General features: G+C 35.6%; 2 protein-coding genes across 2 annotated transcripts; both read left to right on the top strand.

Annotated features, from left to right (window-relative positions):
* The first annotated feature begins 4,458 nt into the window (after window positions 1–4,458).
* Window positions 4,459–5,994, top strand: LOC136850989 (uncharacterized). The gene has a single exon (XM_067124963.1). The coding sequence runs from the start codon at window positions 4,459–4,461 to the stop codon at window positions 5,992–5,994; it is 1,536 nt and encodes a 511-aa protein (XP_066981064.1).
* Window positions 5,995–10,488: 4,494 nt separating this feature from the next.
* LOC136850990 (uncharacterized) lies at window positions 10,489–13,242 on the top strand. The gene is made up of 2 exons (XM_067124964.1): window positions 10,489–11,163; window positions 11,470–13,242. Exons 1-2 carry the CDS (start codon window positions 10,489–10,491, stop codon window positions 13,240–13,242), a joined length of 2,448 nt encoding a protein of 815 aa, XP_066981065.1.
* The last annotated feature ends 4 nt before the right edge of the window (window positions 13,243–13,246 follow it).

Consider the following 13,246-nt stretch of genomic DNA (forward strand, 5'->3'; position numbering starts at 1 on the left):
ACACTCCTCAATTATTTGCATAGCATTTCATGCCTCTAATGGACTGCATATGCGAATTAGTACAACTTGCATAGCATTTGATGCGTCTACTCCACTCCTCAATTAGTTAGACTTGCATGGTATTTCATGCGTCTCATGGACTACCACGGCAAATAACACTGAGCCTGGGAAGAGGACCAGCTGCGCGATACCTTCCTTCACAAGACCCAGTGGTACACTTAGCATAGCTGGGTTGCTGAGCCTGTATAAGTATGTGGTCTCTGGCGCCGACATTTTTCCACTCCCACTGATCCTGTCAGGGGGTAGGTCTGCTTTTAAGGGTTAATCTTCATATCGTCCTTAAACCCTCTGTCCTAACTTTACCTTTTGATCATTATGGCTTTCCTTTAAACTTCTAGTTTTTTTATTTAGAGTAGCTTCTAATGAATGAAAGACTGCATGCACAGAGCAACAATATCAACTCCAGATGACGGTGGCATAACGTTATGCTTATCAGCAACAAATTCCGAAAATTTAATCTTATTCTCATCACATCTCATTGATAATATCTTCACCATTGCAAAACACAAGACAAGCTCTTATGATATCATCTCTTCTTGTGTTATTTCTTGCAGTCAAGATGTGGCATTAAAAAAGTTTAATAACAGAACTTGTTGAAAAATAACACTAAGTTATTTTTTTGTTTTCTGTTTCTTTTTATATAATATGGTAATTTGGTAAGTTTGTAAATGATTGTTTTAATTTTAACTTGCATTTTAAGTATTTAAATATTTTTTGTTTACATAAAATGATGACAATTCCTTAATAACCTGTTAAAAATTAAGATGGTTTGGGTCGTTGAAGAGATTTGCTGCTCGTTATACATTTCTTACAGAAAGGAGAAGTGGACGGCTTTTAATGAAAATGAATGTAGTTCTTAGCCATCTTCACCAGTGACAACATTGGATTTACTTACCTCTTTATCGTCATGGTGAAAAAATAAGTGATTGGTACCATGGATCCGCATCTTACGTTGCCTTCTGCTTGGAAGCCTTATCAAGAGCCAGCACAGCAATTGTGATTTATTGCATTTACAAACAGCATACACGGACAGTATGGGTTGTGAGGTACGTCATCATTTTTAAAGGTCATTTAAATTTTATGATTTATAATCCATAGTTCATTTAATAATGAAAGTCCCTTGCTTTGCTTTTTTAGCCCCCACAAATAAATATACCCTTGGATAATATTTATATCATTTACAATTTTATGGGATTGCCATATTATAATTTCCCAGTCATAGTTAAGAGATTCATTTATCTGCAGTTACTTTGTGCTGGTTAGATAATTTAAGTGTTGTATCATATTTTGGTATTTTCTCATTTTGCCATTTTTATGTTAATTAGTCGTTTATTTACATTCGTTGTTTTTTTTTTTACTTAGGTGGTTATTCGTTCGGCCTTACTGTAATTTTGGCTTGTTTTATACAAGTAATATACTTAACACGCAAAGTGGACCATTGCCTTTAGGTAATTATTACTTTGGTAGTGTTAAGTGAAATCCATTATTGATACAATACATATATTTGAATGGCATTCCTGTGTTTAAATAATTTATTAGTGATTTCGATAGTTTAAATTACCATTTGAAGTGTAACTGATATTTGGTATTTTATATTTATCTAGGGTTCTTGAAAATGGTAATTGGAAGTTGGAGATGCTTGACCATCGCTTTGACCTCCATTTAAGGCGATCATCTTCGACAGCAGCAACAACAGCATTGGTTTTAATTTGAGCAGCAATACATGAAACCATTTTATTATATCTTATTCAATTTCTTAGTTGTTCTTTAATTAAAGTTTTTAAAGTTCATAATTTTATGAAGGTTTCATTAAAATAAGAAAATTGCTCTTTGTATTAATTTTCCAATTACGTAGTAAATTTTTCGAGATGGCGCCCAACGTGGGGCCATCTCGAAAAATTTACTACGTAATTGGAAAATTAATACAAAGAGCAACGTGGGGCCTAAGTAAGGTGCTGTTTTTGCTGTCTGGTTAGCTTCCGGGTTGGGGTTTCGTTTGTTTGTGGGTCCATGGTCTATCCTTTACATTTTATTGAAATGAGTGTAGAATTAAAGACTCGTAAATATATTCGTGGCCAAGTAACGCGGTTGTTTAATAAACATGATAAATTCACGAGTATGAATAAAACTGAGTGCAAGGCTGTTCAAATTAAACTGGTTTCGTACAGTGATCAGTTGAACAGTCTTAATACTGTAATCCAGAAGTCTTTGTATGGAGACGGGAAAAATGACGAGGAGTTCTTATTAGCATTGCAGTCTTGTGATGATTACTCAGATAAATTAAATACCTGTTTTGCTGTTTTGCAATTGATGGATTCTAAGCCTGAGGCCAAGGATTCTGAGACCGCAAGAAGTCTCTTGAAGAGTCCTGTAGTTCCACTTCCGGTTTACACTAGCACCGAAAGTGAAAATGTTGAAAAATTTCTTGTTGAATTTGAATCGGCTATTGCCACATATTCTTACACTGAGAGGGATAAACTATTACTTCTCAAGCAACAGGTATCAGGCAGAGCCTCAATTTTGCTCGAGAATCTTGAAATTTCAAAGCAGACTTATACTGATGCTAAGAAATTGCTTAAAGAAGCACTGGCTTCTCGTTCACTGCAGAAATTCAATGTAATTAAGCAATTAAGTGAAATGAAGCTTGAGTACGGTACTGATCCTTTTTCCTATATTGGAAAAATTACTAATGTAACTGAAACTTTTTCTACATTGGAAATCAAAGTAGATGATATTTTGCAGTATTTCATCTGGCAAGGCATGAATGAGTCCTTTAAAGCTCAGCTGGTAAATGTGACTAATCATGTACGTCCATCACTTGAGGAGATAAAGGAAAAATTCTTTGAAGCATCTGAACGTTATATGGACGTCACAAGAAAGTTTAATGAAAGGGGAGACAAGGAGGAAAATCTTCTACATCACTTGCAGTTAATGTTAAATATGAGGATAATGAAACTAACAGAATTAGTACTGCTGACGCCGCTTCTCCGAGGAAAAGGTGCACTCTCTGCCAGGAAAACCATGCAACACATAAGTGTATAAAATATAAAGAACCAGAACATAAGCTGAGACGCTTAGAAGAACTTAATGGTTGCAAGAAATGTGCTAACATTGGACATACCACTGACAAATGCAAGTTTAAATTCTTTAAGAAATGCTATTTTTGTAAGGGTTGGCACTTTTCATTTTTGTGTGATCATCAAGGTGAAAAATCTCATGATGAAAAACTACAGGTGAATGGGAGAGGTGGCAAGGAAGTAAAAGCAGGTAAATCAAAACACAGGGAAACCTCGAGTGATGTGATGATTATAACTAAGGCTTTGCATACCTCTGATGGCGCCTCTGTTTTGCCAACTTTTACCTGTGAAATGTTGAATGGAGCCCTTGTTCGAGGTTTAAAGGACTGTGGCTGTCAGACCAGTTTTGTAACTGAAAAACTTGCATGTGATAATAAGTTGAAAGTGTTAGAAGATAATGTCTCTTTAACAGTCAATGGTTTTAATTCAAGTAAGAAGTATAAATCCAAGATAGTTGAATTAAAGTGCAACTTTGATGATAAGGCTTGTGTAATACATGCATTGTGTGTGCCAAGCATAGATATAAATTTGTCATTGCCAGGAATTTCAGAAGTGGCCAGGGCCTTTGCCAAAAAAGGCTTCAAATTAGCTGATAAATATTTGACTGATGGTAGTGATAAAATAAAGGACTTTGACTTGATACTTGGTGCAAATGACGCCCATTGTTTATTGGATTTTTCTGTACAATTTGGCAATGATCACCCATCTGTTTATTTGGGATCATCGGCAGGAGTGATGTTAATGGGTAATGTCAAGATTATGCAACAGAATCTACCTTATCTTTCAAAGGATTTTTCTTGTTCTCGGTGTTCAGAGCATTCATGCTCTGTTGCCGATTATGAGGAAACATGTGAGTTAAATGGAAACAAATCCCTGTATTTAATGGCATAGATGAATGCTGCAAGTATATTGGATTTGGTAGTTCTATGGGTGAGCCAAGTGGCTTAAGTTTGGAATGCGATGTGGAGGTTCAAGCTAACTTCGCTATTCTAAATGAAAAAGGTATGATTGAAGAATCAGAGCTGAGACGTGCAACTGATGAGATGCTGCTGTCTGTGTATGAGAAATCTATTTGTGAACCAGAAAATGAAGATGGAAACTGATGCCAGATTGTAATAGAAATTTGATTAAGTTTACCCAACATAAATTGATAACGCAAGGAGAAACGAGGAAGGAAGGCTAGATATGCCTCTTCTATGGAATGAAAAGAGCTGTCATTTACTTGGACGGAATTTCGACCTTGCAAAGGCAGTATTGAGATCCAACACGAGTGTTCTGTAATGAACAAAAATTACAAAGGAACAAGGCAAATTTGGAACTTATGAATGAAAATTTTAAAGAACAAGAGGATCGATGGAACGGGTTTATAAACAAGTCACATGGCTTTGATAAGAAGGACCTCCGCTCTAAGGCTTTGATTCAAATCATCTCTAGGGATCAACAAATAAATTTTCCAGATGTTATTGACTATTTAAGTAGCAACTCTAAAACCAAGATGGCTATGCCTAATTTGATATCACAGTTGAATTTGTATCCAGACACTCATAATTTAATAAGAGTGAATTGTAAATTTAATGAGAAGCGCAGTGTAACCAACCAAACTTATCCTATTCTTTTATCAAGAGAGAGTACTCTAACAAAACTTATTATATTGGATGAACATTTGCTTTTGAAACATGCTGGTTGCTATGCCCTTTTGACAGAATTACGCAGGAAGTTCTGGATACCAAAATTCTTCTCTACAGTTAAGAGGATTCTGAAGGAATGTGTTGTATGCCGGAGATATAACCAAAGACCTGTCAAACTTAATCAATCAGCCTATAGGGAATTTAGATTGAGTCCATCTGATAAACCTTTTGGTAATGTATATCTTGATTATTGTGGTCCATTTTATGTGAGACAAGGGAAAGATAAAGTCAAGATTTGGATCCTTGTTATTTCATGCATGTTCACACGAGCAGTTAATCTTAAGATCTGTATGGATATGACAGTTGAAGAATTTTTGCGTGCTTTGTCACTGCATTCTTTTGAATATGGAGTTCCTCAGTTTACAGTAAGTGCTTTGGGTACGCAAATAGTAGCAGGAGCCAATATTGTTCAGGATTTCCTAAAGGATGCTGAGACTGTTCAGTATTTAACTGATAATAATGTTGAGAAAGTCCATTTTCAGCAGTACTATAAGGGTTGCAGTCAGCTTGGAGGATTGGTTGAGAGCGTAGTCAAAATGACCAAGCATATGATACAGAAGTCAATCAGAAATAATGTCATTGAATTTAGGGATTTTGAATATCTTGTTTGTCATGCTGTACATTTGATCAATAGAAGGCCTATTGCATTCAAGGAAGCATTAAGAGATTGTTCTAATAATGTACCAACCCCTATAACGCCAGAGGAACTTATTCATGGATATTCATTGGTCTCATTGAATATTATTCCTGCATTACAAGCTGACCCTGATACTGATGAGGATTTTCAGGTTGATTTTGATGCTGTACATAAAATTAAAACATCTTATGAGAAGCTGAAACATGTTAGAACTAACTTACAGGAAATCTATCATCGGGAATTCATGAACACTTTAATTAAACAAGCTACTGATAAGAAGGATAGATATGCTCCTGTAAACCATAAACAAATCAGTATCGGCGATATTGTACAGATTAAGGATGATGGATATAAACCTGTTAATTATCCTATGGGAATTGTCAAAGAAGTTTTCAAGAATATCAACGGAGAGGTAACTGCTGCAAAAGTTCTGAAGGATAAAACCAATGAAATAACTAAAAGGCATGTTACTTCTTTAATACCACTCTTGAGGAAGAAGTCTGATAGGATGCTGATGATGAGCATCAGATGATGATGATGATGAGGATGCTGTAGCATCGAAAGAAGAGAGAGCTCAGGCATGGACGTTTCTCAGAGAAAACGTCCACTGAAAGAAGAAAAGCTGCTGAGATATCACGGCAAAAATTCAAAAGCATTCTAAACGATGATATTTCAGACTAAATATATTTTTTTTTCTTTATTTGATCAAATTTACATAATCCTTATGTAAAATTTGATTTCTTCCCCGGGAGTGTTGAAAAATAACACTAAGTTATTTTTTGTTTTCTGTTTCTTTTTTTATAATATGGTAATTTGGTAAGTTTGTAAATGATTGTTTTAATTTTAACTTGCATTTTAAGTATTTAAATATTTTTTGTTTACATAAAATGATGACAATTCCTTAATAACCTGTTAAAAATTAAGATGGTTTGGGTCGTTGAAGAGATTTGCTGCTCGTTATACATTTCTTACAGAAAGGAGAAGTGGACGGCTTTTAATGAAAATGAATGTAGTTCTTAGCCATCTTCACCAGTGACAACATTGGATTTACTTACCTCTTTATCGTCATGGTGAAAAAATAAGTGATTGGTACCATGGATCCGCATCTTACGTTACCTTCTGCTTGGAAGCCTTATCAAGAGCCAGCACAGCAATTGTGATTTGTTGCATTTACAAACAGCATACACGGACAGTATGGGTTGTGAGGTACGTCATCATTTTTAAAGGTCATTTAAATTTTATGATTTATAATCCATAGTTCATTTAATAATGAAAGTCCCTTGCTTTGCTTTTTAGCCCCCACAAATAAATATACCCTTGGATAATATTTATATCATTTACAATTTTTATGGGATTGCCATATTATAATTTCCCAGTCATAGTTAAGAGATTCATTTATCTGCAGTTACTTTGTGCTGGTTAGATAATTTAAGTGTTGTATCATATTTTGGTATTTTCTCATTTTGCCATTTTTATGTTAATTAGTCGTTTATTTACATTCGTTGTTTTTATTACTTAGGTGGTTATTCGTTCGGCCTTACTGTAATTTTGGCTTGTTTTATACAAGTAATATACTTAATACGCAAAGTGGACCATTGCCTTTAGGTAATTATTATTTGGTAGTGTTAAGTGAAATCCATTATTGATACAATACATATATTTGAATGGCATTCCTGTGTTTAAATAATTTATTAGTGATTTCGATAGTTTAAATTACCATTTGAAGTGTAACTGATATTTGGTATTTTATATTTATCTAGGGTTCTTGAAAATGGTAATTGGAAGTTGGAGATGCTTGACCATCGCTTTGACCTCCATTTAAGGCGATCATCTTCGACAGCAGCAACAACAGCATTGGTTTTAATTTGAGCAGCAATACATGAAACCATTTTATTATATCTTATTCAATTTCTTAGTTGTTCTTTAATTAAAGTTTTTAAAGTTCATAATTTTATGAAGGTTTCATTAAAATAAGAAAATTGCTCTTTGTATTAATTTTCCAATTACGTAGTAAATTTTTCGAGATGGCGCCCAAATACAAAGGGGCTTAAGTAAGGTGCTGTTTTTGCTGTCTGGTTAGCTTCCGGGTTGGGGTTTCGTTTGTTTGTGGGTCCATGGTCTATCCTTTACATTTTATTGAAATGAGTGTAGAATTAAAGACTCGTAAATATATTCGTGGCCAAGTAACGCGGTTGTTTAATAAACATGATAAATTCACGAGTATGAATAAAACTGAGTGCAAGGCTGTTCAAATTAAACTGGTTTCGTACAGTGATCAGTTGAACAGTCTTAATACTGTAATCCAGAAGTCTTTGTATGGAGACGGGAAAAATGACGAGGAGTTCTTATTAGAATTGCAGTCTTGTGATGATTACTCAGATAAATTAAATACCTGTTTTGCTGTTTTGCAATTGATGGATTCTAAGCCTGAGGCCAAGGATTCTGAGACCGCAAGAAGTCTCTTGAAGAGTCCTGTAGTTCCACTTCCGGTTTACGCTAGCACCGAAAGTGAAAATGTTGAAAAATTTCTTGTTGAGTTTGAATCGGCTATTGCCACATATTCTTACACTGAGAGGGATAAACTATTACTTCTCAAGCAACAGGTATCAGGCAGAGCCTCAATTTTGCTCGAGAATCTTGAAATTTCAAAGCAGACTTATACTGATGCTAAGAAATTGCTTAAAGAAGCACTGGCTTCTCGTTCGCTGCAGAAATTCAATGTAATTAAGCAATTAAGTGAAATGAAGCTTGAGTACGGTACTGATCCTTTTTCCTATATTGGAAAAATTACTAATGTAACTGAAACTTTTTCTACATTGGAAATCAAAGTAGATGATATTTTGCAGTATTTCATCTGGCAAGGCATGAATGAGTCCTTTAAAGCTCAGCTGGTAAATGTGACTAATCATGTACGTCCATCACTTGAGGAGATAAAGGAAAAATTCTTTGAAGCATCTGAACGTTATATGGACGTCACAAGAAAGTTTAATGAAAGGGGGAGACAAGGAGGAAAATCTTCTACATCACTTGCAGTTAATGTTAAATATGAGGATAATGAAACTAACAGAATTAGTACTGCTGACGCCGCTTCTCCGAGGAAAAGGTGCACTCTTTGCCAGGAAAACCATGCAACACATAAGTGTATAAAATATAAAGAACCAGAGCATAAGCTGAGACGCTTAGAAGAACTTAATGGTTGCAAGAAATGTGCTAACATTGGACATACCACTGACAAATGCAAGTTTAAATTCTTTAAGAAATGCTATTTTTTGTAAGGGTTGGCACTTTTCATTTTTGTGTGATCATCAAGGTGAAAAATCTCATGATGAAAAACTACAGGTGAATGGGAGAGGTGGCAAGGAAGTAAAAGCAGGGAAATCAAAACACAGGGAAACCTCGAGTGATGTGATGATTATAACTAAGGCTTTGCATACCTCTGATGGCGCCTCTGTTTTGCCAACTTTTACCTGTGAAATGTTGAATGGAGCCCTTGTTCGAGGTTTAAAGGACTGTGGCTGTCAGACCAGTTTTGTAACTGAAAAACTTGCATGTGATAATAAGTTGAAAGTGTTAGAAGATAATGTCTCTTTAACAGTCAATGGTTTTAATTCAAGTAAGATGTATAAATCCAAGATAGTTGAATTAAAGTGCAACTTTGATGATAAGGCTTGTGTAATACATGCATTGTGTGTGCCAAGCATAGATATAAATTTGTCATTGCCAGGAATTTCAGAAGTGGCCAGGGCCTTTGCCAAAAAAGGCTTCAAATTAGCTGATAAATATTTGACTGATGGTAGTGATAAAATAAAGGACATTGACTTGATACTTGGTACAAATGACGCCCATTGTTTATTGGATTTTTCTGTACAATTTGGCGATGATCACCCATCTGTTTATTTGGGATCATCGGCAGGAGTGATGTTAATGGGTAATGTCAAGATTATGCAACAGAATCTACCTTATCTTTCAAAGGATTTTTCTTGTTCTCGGTGTTCAGAGCATTCATGCTCTGTTGCCGATTATGAGGAAACATGTGAGTTAAATGGAAACAAATCCCCTGTATTTAATGGCATAGATGAATGCTGCAAGTATATTGGATTTGGTAGTTCTATGGGTGAGCCAAGTGGCTTAAGTTTGGAATGCGATGTGGAGGTTCAAGCTAACTTCGCTATTCTAAATGAAAAAGGTATGATTGAAGAATCAGAGCTGAGACGTGCAACTGATGAGATGCTGCGGTCTGTGTATGAGAAATCTATTTGTGAACCAGACCGAAGATGGAAACTTGGTGTCAGATTGTAATGGAAATTTGATTAAGTTTACCCTTGATAACGCAAGGAGAAACGAGGAAGGAAGGCTAGAGATGCCTCTTCTATGGAATGAAAAGAGCTGTCATTTACTTGGACGGAATTTCGACCTTGCAAAGGCAGTATTGAGATCCAACACGAGAAAATTACAAAGGAACAAGGCAAATTTGGAACTTATGAATGAAAATTTTAAAGAACAAGAGGATCTTGGAATAATTGAAAGAATACCAAATCTAGAAAGGTACATGGATGAGCATCCTGAGTTTTTTTTTAGCACATATGGGAGTTTTTAGGCTGGATCGGGAAACAACAAAATGCAGAGTTGTTTTCCTGTCCAATGTTTGTGAACCTAGCAGGTCCAGTGTGATGACGGTCAATCATAATCAGGCTATGTATGCTGGCCCATCACTCAATCAGAAGATAACGTCTGCATTGCTTCATTTGAGATTCGGATCTAAATTACTGATCTTCGATATTAAGAACGCATTCAATCAAATAGCACTCAGTGAGCTTGATCAGCAGAAGTTACTCTTTTTGTGGTATAAGAATGTTAAGAAAGGGGATTTCTCTATAATTGCCTACAAAATGTCCGTCTTCCCTTTGGACTTCGATGCAGTCCTACAATTTTGATGTTGGCTCTTTTCAAGATTTTAGTACTGGATAGCAAGAATGATAATCCTAGACTAAGAAATGCAAAATGTATAATGTATCAGCTATTCTATATGGACAATGGTGGATTTACTTGTGAATCATCCGAAACCTTGAATTGGATGTATGAGATTTTACAGGATATTTTTGGTCCTTACAAAATTGAACTACAGCAGATGTTTTCTAATGATTCTACACTACAAGATAAAATTGATGGAGAAAATATGCAATCGGATTTAGGATGCAAGAAATCTGAGATGGAGGTGAAATTACTTGGGATGATCTGGAATCGTAGGAGTGATACAATTTCAACCAGGAAATTGTGCCTTGATGAAAAGGCTACTACAAAGAGGGAAATTTTGCAATCCATTGCATCTAATTATGATGTTTTCAACATAAATGGTCCTCTTCTTAACAGAGCTAGACTTTTTATGCAGGACTTGCAATGTGAGAGAACGCTCGGATGGGATGCACAACTTAGAGACTTTCAACAAAAGGAATGGAGAAATATTGCAAACCAAGTAAATTCTGCTCCTGTTTTTGAGCTTCAGAGATGTGTTGGTGAAAGGACAGATGAATATAAACTTGAGGCTTATGTTGATGCTAGCAAAAGAGTTTATGGAGTTGTTGTATATTTATGCAATATGAGAAGTGGTGAAAGAAGCTTTGTATTAGCGAAAAACAGACTCATTGGATCCAAATTGCATGAAAAGTCCATTCCTTCACTGAATTACAGGCTATATGTTTGGGTACAGAGGTTTTGTTGGATACCTATAATGAACTGAGTGGCACACAGTGCCTGGTGCCCATCAAAATAGTTGACTTGGGGCTATTCTCAGATAGTTTTGTTGCCCTGTCGTGGCTTAAGTCCTTTTCTCATAAGTTTGATAAAATGCAGAAAAGGTCAGTGTTCGTAATGAACAAACTGAATCATATAACAAAGCTATGTGGGGAGAAGTGTTGGATTCTCATTCGTGAGTGGAATGGACAACCCAGCTGACAAAATTACACGATGTCTGTCATTCAAAAGCTTAATGAAGTCTAATTACCATAAGGGTCCCAATATACGTGATCTCGATCAAGCTAGTAAGAGTGACATTTTAGGTTTCAAGGTACCAATGGTCGAGAATTTAGAAACCATTGAGGCATATAGTGCATCAACCAGTATAAAAGAAAGCCAAACTGTAAAACTAGAGCACTTAATACCTCTAGATAGATATTCAAATATGGATAAGTTGATATCTACACTTGCGAAAGTTCTGGAATGCTGGGATCGATGGAAAGGGTTTATAAACAAGTCACATGGCTTTGATAAGAAGGACCTCCGCTCTAAGGCTTTGATTCAAATCATCTCTAGGGATCAACAAATAAATTTTCCAGATGTTATTGACTATTTAAGTAGCAACTCTAAAACCAAGATGGCTATGCCTAATTTGATATCACTGTTGAATTTGTATCCAGACACTCATAATTTAATAAGAGTGAATTGTAAATTTAATGAGAAGCGCAGTGTAACCAACCAAACTTATCCTATTCTTTTATCAAGAGAGAGTACTCTAACAAAACTTATTATATTGGATGAACATTTGCTTTTGAAACATGCTGGTTGCTATGCCCTTTTGACAGAATTACGCAGGAAGTTCTGGATACCAAAATTCTTCTCTACAGTTAAGAGGATTCTGAAGGAATGTGTTGTATGCCGGAGATATAACCAAAGACCTGTCAAACTTAATCAATCAGCCTATAGGGAATTTAGATTGAGTCCATCTGATAAACCTTTTGGTAATGTATATCTTGATTATTGTGGTCCATTTTATGTGAGACAAGGGAAAGATAAAGTCAAGGTTTGGATCCTTGTTATTTCATGCATGTTCACACGAGCAGTTAATCTTAAGATCTGTATGGATATGACAGTTGAAGAATTTTTGCGTGCTTTGTCACTACATTCTTTTGAATATGGAGTTCCTCAGTTTATAGTAAGTGATTTGGGTACGCAAATAGTAGCAGGAGCCAATATTGTTCAGGATTTCTTGAAGGATGCTGAGACTGTTCAGTATTTAACTGATAATAATGTTGAGAAAGTCCATTTTCAGCAGTACTATAAGGGTTGCAGTCAGCTTGGAGGATTGGTTGAGAGCGTAGTCAAAATGACCAAGCATATGATACAGAAGTCAATCAGAAATAATGTAATTGAATTTAGGGATTTTGAATATCTTGTTTGTCATGCTGTACATTTGATCAATAGGAGGCCTATTGCATTCAAGGAAGCATTAAGAGATTGTTCTAATAATGTACCAACCCCTATAACGCCAGAGGAACTTATTCATGGATATTCATTGGTCTCTTTGAATATTATTCCTGCATTACAAGCTGACCCTGATTCTGATGAGGATTTTCAGGTTGATTTTGATGCTGTACATAAAATTAAAACATCTTATGAGAAGCTGAAACATGTTAGAACTAACTTGCTGGAAATCTATCATCGGGAATTCATGAACACTTTAATTAAACAAGCTACTGATAAGAAGGATAGATATGCTCCTGTAAACCATAAACAAATCAGTATCGGCGATATTGTGCTGATTAAGGATGATGGATATAAACCTGTTAATTATCCTATGGGAATTGTCAAAGAAGTTTTCAAGAATATCAACGGAGAGGTAACTGCTGCAAAAGTTCTGAAGGGTAAAACCAATGAAATAACTAAAAGGCATGTTACTTCTTTAATACCACTCTTGAGGAAGGAGTCTGATGAGGATGCTGTAGCATCACATGATGATGATGAGGATGCTGTAGCATCAGATGATGATGATGAGAGGATGCTGTAGCATC

The sequence above is a fragment of the Macrobrachium rosenbergii genome, chromosome 23 (assembly GCF_040412425.1).
Source record: "Macrobrachium rosenbergii isolate ZJJX-2024 chromosome 23, ASM4041242v1, whole genome shotgun sequence".
Classification (NCBI taxonomy): Eukaryota; Metazoa; Arthropoda; class Malacostraca; order Decapoda; family Palaemonidae; genus Macrobrachium; species Macrobrachium rosenbergii.